This window comes from Quercus suber, unplaced genomic scaffold (assembly GCF_002906115.3).
Source record: "Quercus suber isolate HL8 unplaced genomic scaffold, Cork oak 2.0 scaffold_354, whole genome shotgun sequence".
NCBI classification, from domain to species: domain Eukaryota; kingdom Viridiplantae; phylum Streptophyta; class Magnoliopsida; order Fagales; family Fagaceae; genus Quercus; species Quercus suber.
In genome coordinates this window covers 140,180-147,936 of record NW_027069806.1, presented here as the reverse complement: position 1 = coordinate 147,936, position 7,757 = coordinate 140,180, and the positions used below count along the sequence as shown (strand labels likewise).

The following is a 7,757-nucleotide window of genomic DNA, read 5'->3' as shown; positions in this document are numbered from 1 at the left end:
CTTTAGAGAGACTCCAATTGAGTAGTTAATATAACATAGGGACATCCCTTAACCCAAAAGTTTATGCTTATAAGTTTATGTCTAACTATATTATATTAATCACTCACTCTTATCATTATTATTTAATGTGAGATTTTACTTACGTGTGTATACCCAACACTAAAGAAACTATGAATTGTACTAATTCTAAGCCTGTAAGAAAAATACAACAACTTGGGAGCACACAGGAAGGGAACTTACAGATGCTGATGCTTCCAAAGCCATACCTCCCAAAGTCCCTACACCCTATTCGGAAAATGAACAATGAGGATTGGACCAACAGCAATAAATTATGAATTGGACTGGTTTGATCTCCAAATTTTAACAGAAAGTAACCTCTAATAACTCAAGGGAAAAAAAAATGAATAAACAATGTAATAATAATATATGAATTATTTCAAAATATAGCAAAATCCTGTAAGGTTTTTCAAAATCCTAGTATACATGATACAAGTGGCTGAAATGCTTTCGAATCGTGGCGCTCTTAAATGTACAGAATGCATAAAAACATATGTATACAACTCAGGAGTAAATGAACCAATGATAATTCGTATTTTACTAAATTTGATTGGGTTCAATCACAATTCCATGAACTGGTCCTGACCGGCCTAAGTAATTTCTTCCAGAACCTGTTACTGTCATTGTTCGAACATTTGGAGGCACTGGAATTTCATCCGAGTGGCCAGAAATGCAGAGGGCACCAGAATCATCTTGCTCCCAATACACTTCTACCATAATTCCTCTAGGTCTCTCTTCAGATTCTGTTCCTGGAATCCCCACAAACCTAGCTCCTATAGGTACCTGCATGATCATTGAAAAAAGGATAAGATGGGAGTGGGCATAGTGGCTCTAAAACTTTTCTTTAGCTTATCTTGCTATGCATTAAGTAAAAAAAAAATCCACTTGCCTGAACTGAGGCTCCAGATGTTAAGGTCAGAGTTTCCATCCTCCCTTCGGCTGCTGCACTCTCTAGTTCTGCTTGCTTTGCAATATTCAAGAAAACTTCTTCAAGGGTTGTAAGACCAAGTTGAATGTCAGATATACCAAATTCCCCTTGTCTATCTTGGAGTTCCTCAAAAAATTTCTGTTCAGGATTATTAGTAAACCCCAAATTTGATTAGTTTAATTTTTTTTTCATAATCTTTACATTATTCTAATAGATAAAGCCTGTCATATAAGAAGGTAATCCAATGAATCTAATAATATAAGAAATTGTTATTTCTTGAGCTCTACATGTTGCTTTATGGCAGCTCAAAACATTTCATTAGACTCTACTGTAGTGGAAACCAATGAAGTTACCAAATCATGTGAAAATGACAAATTGACAATTACAAGATACAATAAGGAAAAAAAACTATAACAAAAATCGTGTATATTTCACCACAATAAAGTACTATTCTATTTGGGCAACAAAATTGGCAATCTGAGCCTTTTAGAATTATTTCATGGATCTATGTCACGCCCATTGCAAACACAGCTGATGCAATCTCTCTCCAATTGACTGTGTATCATTTCAAAGAATGCAATATATAGGATTATGCACTTGACTTGATATAATTATTCTATGACATATTGACGTGCATCATTTCAAAGAATGCAATATATGAAGGTTAAAAATTTTGCTGATGCATCAGTGGAAATGCAATTCAGTTCACATATGAATCCATATCCATGCTGTTGAGTGTTAGCCAATCTAGGATTTATAAACTTGTAAAGGACAGCTTCAAAAGAAATGAAAACAAAATACAATGTTAAAGATCCTTACCTTTAAAAGACTCTCTCTATCATGAGGAATCACAAAAGTCAAAAAAGCTTTATTCTCCTCTTTTGGTTCTACATCCAAATGCTGTCCAAACATTCCCCAAGTCAGAAATCAACCTCTTTGTAAGTTAAAGAAAAAATTTGATCAATTTATTTATTTAACATACATCTTTAAAGAACTGCTTCACAGCCTCATGGTCAGGAGTTGCAGAAACTGCAGTCCCATTGGGAGGAGAACGATTCTGAGGAGTTTGTCCATTGTTGATTCCAGAGAAGCTAACATTAGCAATGAAACCAGTGCCAAACTTTGACTTCAACCTGATTGAGTTTCCAATGCAGCGAAGCCTACCCTTGGCCATGATTCCTATGCGGTCACTTAAAATGTCAGCTTCTTCCATGGAGTGTGTTGTTAGGACAATGGCACGCCCTTTCTTTGCATCCATTATAATGTCCCATACATGCCTCCTTGTTATTGGATCCATACCAGTTGTCTGCCAAATGGAGGGATTAGATAAAACTTCTTAAGTAAATCAATTAGAGCAAATATATTCCTAGCTACATACCGGTTCATCTAAAATGACTAACTTCGGATCACCAATAAGGGCTATTGCAACACTGAGGCGACGTTTCATTCCTCCACTGTAACTCCCAGCTCTCATTTTGGCTGCCTCAGTGAGTCTCACTTCTGCCAACGACTTCTCACCAATCTGCATGGAGCATAATCATTTATCTTAAGAAGAATGAAAATAAAAACCTACATCAAGGTCGTATATAACTGCTGTTGGATGCCATGTCTGGGACCATAAAGTGTGTTTTGAATCTTCAAACCATGATAGGAAGAAAGCGGCTGAATCACCCTTCTATGCTTGCATACATACCAATTTGATAGAAGCACGGGGTAGGCCTTTAATAGTAGCAAAGAGGTGGAGGTGCTCTTGACCAGACAATGCATCCCAAAGGATATCAAACTACAAAAAATACAAAATTCAAGGAAAGGTCAGGCACTTCTTTTCTGAGCCATTTCTATTCCAAACTATGTCAATTCATATATTACTGAAAGCATGCAGCAAACTTGAAATGCACAGGCACAAAGAGACAGAGAGAGAGAGAGGTCACCTGGGGACAGACTCCAATAGTTCTTCGAATGTTTGACATGCCAACTGAGCTTCGGATTGAATGTCCATAAATCAATGCTGTTAAAAAGGCAGACTCAAATGTTATATTCTTCTTGACTTAATTTCAATAGGATAAACACACAGAGAGAGAGAGAGAGAGAGAGTTCACCATCTCCACCAGTCACTGGGGTAATGCCAGTCAAACAATTAATTGCTGTAGTTTTTCCAGCTCCATTAGGTCCAAGAAGACAAAATAACTGATCCCTTTCAAAATTCACCATTAACCCCTGAAGGTAAGTTGCAAATAAGCAAGTTAAAATTTCACCCAAATATAAATACGACCACTGTCAGCATCATTATTGTAATCTTATGCCTTATGGTGATACATTATGACAGTTAAAAACTGATAAAAAAACAAACTTTGATGATAGTGATGCAAAAAACATCATAAATATGGACAAGAACAAATCCCCCTCAAGGCACCTAATGTATAACTACCATAGTGACAAATAGCAGGACCACCACTAAATTGATTCTGCCAGACAAACAATTGCCCAAAATGAAGCAAATTCAATGATACTAATAACCTAGATATGTAGTCGGCGACGCTTTGCTGCTCTACGTGCGCCTACCAATCCTTTTCCTAAAAGAACAACTAAAAGCAAAGAAAGAGAGAGGTAATGGGGAAAAAATAAAAGAATGTGCATTGAACAAAGAAGATATTTGATTAGATTGATTTCATAACAGCATCCTCCTTAAGAACCATGAAACACTAGGACCCTACAGAAACTCATAACAATTACATAATCAGGTACAAGTGAATAAAAGTTCATTTTACTCCCTGAAACTCTACAGAACTAAAGTTAGAAAGAGGTCCTTACCCTAAGAGCATGATAAGGTGGAGTCTTCTTGCATCTACAGCAACAATTACAATCCCTAGTTCCAGGATATGTCTTTACAAGACCGCGTATCTGAACTGCAACATTTGAATCAACCACGCCTTCCATTGTTTGATTTTTTACTATGTTTTCCTCTTCGAGGACATCTTCATCATCTGGGGTAATATGCTCATGATGTGGGACAGAACCTATGCAATTACAAATTCCACCCTCTATGATGAGAGAGGGAAAAAGGCATTAGTCATACTACCAGGTAATGAGGAGAACTTGTGAGCACAAACTGAAGATCAAACTGAATTACCTTTCACCTTGCTTCCACCTTTCCCGGTCCAGTACCCAGGGTTTAGGAAGTAAAATACTGATTTTCTCACACCAGATGCATTTGGGATGATATTATCGAAGTAGATAGCCAATACAAACCACACCAAAAATGTGGCAATGAGCCATATGTATATCTTATTCTGTTGAGAACACAAGAAATACAAAATGGCTATAATGTGAGTGATTCAACTTAGATTGAAGTAAACAGAGGAAAAGGAATAGAGAACAGAAAAAGGATACATAGTGATATATATAATGTCAATATTGGGATTTTTAGCTTGAATTGTTCACATACAATGGTCATTACACACTCTGTATCATTTGGTGCACACTGGTTCCGTCTACTCCAGCTAATCCCAGGATCTTGAGGAGTTGAGGTTGCACCAGCAAGCAGAGTAAGAGCTTCAGCAAGAAGATTAGGTGGGAATAAGGACCATATAGATCTCCAGGTATTATTGAAGCTCTGACTGTAGGGGAATCCAAATACTGTAACAAGCTGCAAGGACAAAGTGGAAACAGATTATTTCAATTGAACTGATTAATAGTTTCTGAGAGATTTAGGAAGGGAATCTTGCCTGAGTCAAAAATCCAACAATAAATATGGAGAAACCCACTGTTGTGGATGAAGCTGACTTGCTAATGAAGGCCGACAACATGAATGCAAATCCAATCTAGCATCAAAAGTTAAGACAGGCAGATAAAGGGTTACTATATTTAAAAAGGGCTGGTTTAATTAAGCATAAAGTAAAACAATGACCTATTGGACTTGCAGGAAATATCTTACCATATTGAGTTGGAAAAGAAAGAACACAAGGTACACAACTAGAAAACTGTTGTGCAAGAAAAAATCAAACTGAAACATCATCCCAAAGAGAACTATGAAAAGTGATGAGAGAAGCGTAAGAGTTCCCTCCCATGTGAGCCATGAGAGCCAGTAAGCAGTATCATAAAGACCCATCATAGACATTGCCTGTGTAGATAAAAACCATAAATGAAAATTTGAATAATCCTGCAAAAGTACAGCAATGTCAAATTCCTATTTTAGCTTCAGACCTCAGAAAGTCAATACCTGGCGAAGTTTAAGTTCTTTCTCTGTGATCAAAAAACTGATTTGAAACACAAAAGCAAACATGGCTGTTGCAAGGAAAAAAGTTGGTCCTACTGAACCCACTGCAGAGAAACTATCAATTGCAGGGTGTGCAAATTCCTTAAATCCAACAATCCAGCTGAAGTTTGGATCTGAGCATGCACAGAGTGATTAAATTAGTGGTACATTACTCCAATGCAGAAATGGGCTTCACAGAATTAAGCCATGTGAGTAGAAAATTCCAAGAGGAACTAGAATTGGATACCTCCAATCAGATATCTCGCAATCTCACGCTCTGCAGCAATTTGAAGTGGTATTTGAAATTTAAAAGTGGGATCTTCATAATTGCCTCGCTTTGCAACAGGAGTTGAATTAGTCTGTATGCTGTAGCTAATCACAGTTGAATTTCTTTGAGCAAAATGCAAAGCTCCTGGACACTTCATTGGATCACTCATTAGCCATGCATCTACATCACTTGGTGTTCTAAATGACATAACCTGCATAAACAAAAAGGCACTGTGAGTGAATATAGAATACACCAAAGTCCAAATGCTTAGATACAAGAAACACCAATACAAACAACAAGTTATAATAAAAATAAAACTCTCGATAAATTCTAAATTTTCTCTCTATATCCATCCAGCTAGTCAACTGGCTAAGTTTTCTGTTCAATAATTTCCCTAAAAAATGACTCATATTCTTTATTTCCTCATTTAAAAAATAATATGAAATTTTAATTGAATAAAAATAATAGCACTAGAAATTAAAATTCTCACTTTATTTGCATCCAAAAACTGATAAATTATAGATTCTTGAACTGTTAAAAAATGATGAATTTAATTATTTAACCATTATTCTAACAAAGACTCAAAATTCTTCATTTCCACTTAAAAAATAATATGAAATTCTGATTAAAAATAACAGCTGTAAAAATTCAAAATTCTCATAATGCACACCGTCTTTGCATCCAAAAATTGATACACTACTAATCTCCAAAAATAACAACACTAGAAATTCAATTCTCCAAATACAAATTCATCATTTTTACAATCGTCTTTTATTTTCTTAGGAACCAAACAATAAGACTAAAGTACACTTTTGACCCTTAAAATTTTGAAATTATATTTATTTTGGCCACTTATGTATCAAATTTTCATTTTCATTTCCATAAAGGGTCAAAATCTAAACTTTCAAACATAAAAGACCAATATGAAAATGAAGCCAAACATAAAAGCTAAAACGGGAAACAACTCCAAACTTTAAGGGTCAAAAGTGTAATTTACTCGAACAATAAGCAAATGAAGCTATATCTACCTTTGAGTAATGATAATAGCACTAGAAATTCAAAATTCTCATATTGCTCACTGTCTTTGCATCCAAAAATTGATACATTACTAATTGTCTTAAATGGTTAGAAAACAGACGAATTCAATCATTAAACCATTATTCTAACAAAAAATGCAGGCAGATATTAAAATAAAACCCTTAATTCAATTCTCTAAATACAAATTTATCTTGTGTAGGAACTTTATATATTTTTCTTAGGAACCAAAAAATAAGACTAGAGGGTCAAAATGTAAATTTCTTTTGAAACGTAAAGACCAATATGAAAACGAAGTCAAATAGAAAAAAAAACGAAAAATAACTCCAAACTTGAAGGGTCAAAAGTGTAATTTACTTCGAACAATAACCAAATTTCAGCTCTATCTAGTATCTAACCAATCTTCTTAATCATTTAACCAATATCCTAATAAAGACTCAAAATTCTTCATTTCCATTTAAAAATTAATATGAAATTCTAATTGAGTTAAAATAACAGCACTAGAAATTCCAATTCTCCAAAAATACAAATTCATCTTTCGTACAATCTTCCATTATTTTCTTAACCACCAAATTAAAGTACACTTTTACAAAGGGTCAAAATGTAAATTTCGAAACGTAAAAGACAAACATGAAAAGTTAAATACGAAAACAACTCCAAACTATATCTAGTATCTACCTACCTTTGTCTGAGGAATGGGTCTGCCAGGATTGTTAGCCATGATCTTAGCAGCAATCCCACGAGCCACGGTGCTGTCATTTCCACTCCACACGAAGTCGTAGCAAGGGAGCTTGACGTAGAACTTGTCCTCGCAAGGCGGGATCGGCGGCGAGACGAGGGCGGCGGGGTCGGTGACGCTCTGGAAATCCGTGGAGGAAGCGAAGCGAGCCTGGATGGCTTCCTGGATGCAGAATATGAGGAAGATGAAGAAGAAGGAGGAGAAGAGCTGGAGGAACGTGGACCGCTTGTTCCGCCATGACAGCAGCAGGTTCTTCTTCAACAGCGCCGTGTATTGCTGCCATAGCAGCGGAAAACCGTGCTGCAAATTCATGGCTTTTTAGAGTGATATTTTTGTTGTTGTTGTTGTTGTTGTTGCTTTTTATACTTGTAAAATCGTTGCTTTGAGTTTGGGTTTGTTTTTTTTGTTTTTGAGAATCTGTTTTTTTTGGAGGGGAATTAAGTTAGGGAGTGAAAAGTGGGATTTTGTGAATGGG

The 7,757-nt window shown here is 35.8% G+C and overlaps 1 protein-coding gene across 1 annotated transcript; it reads right to left on the bottom strand.

Moving 5' to 3' along the window:
- Positions 1 to 401: 401 nt before the first annotated feature.
- On the bottom strand, positions 402 to 7,757 carry LOC111988551 (ABC transporter A family member 2). The gene is made up of 16 exons (XM_024020347.2): positions 7,226 to 7,757; positions 5,488 to 5,719; positions 5,205 to 5,374; positions 4,920 to 5,105; positions 4,711 to 4,806; positions 4,431 to 4,631; positions 4,116 to 4,275; positions 3,797 to 4,026; positions 3,085 to 3,202; positions 2,917 to 2,993; positions 2,679 to 2,768; positions 2,364 to 2,507; positions 1,968 to 2,291; positions 1,805 to 1,885; positions 947 to 1,123; positions 402 to 840 (listed from the first exon to the last, which is right to left on the bottom strand). Exons 1-16 carry the CDS (start codon positions 7,592 to 7,594, stop codon positions 598 to 600), a joined length of 2,898 nt encoding a protein of 965 aa, XP_023876115.1. The 5' UTR covers positions 7,595 to 7,757; the 3' UTR covers positions 402 to 597.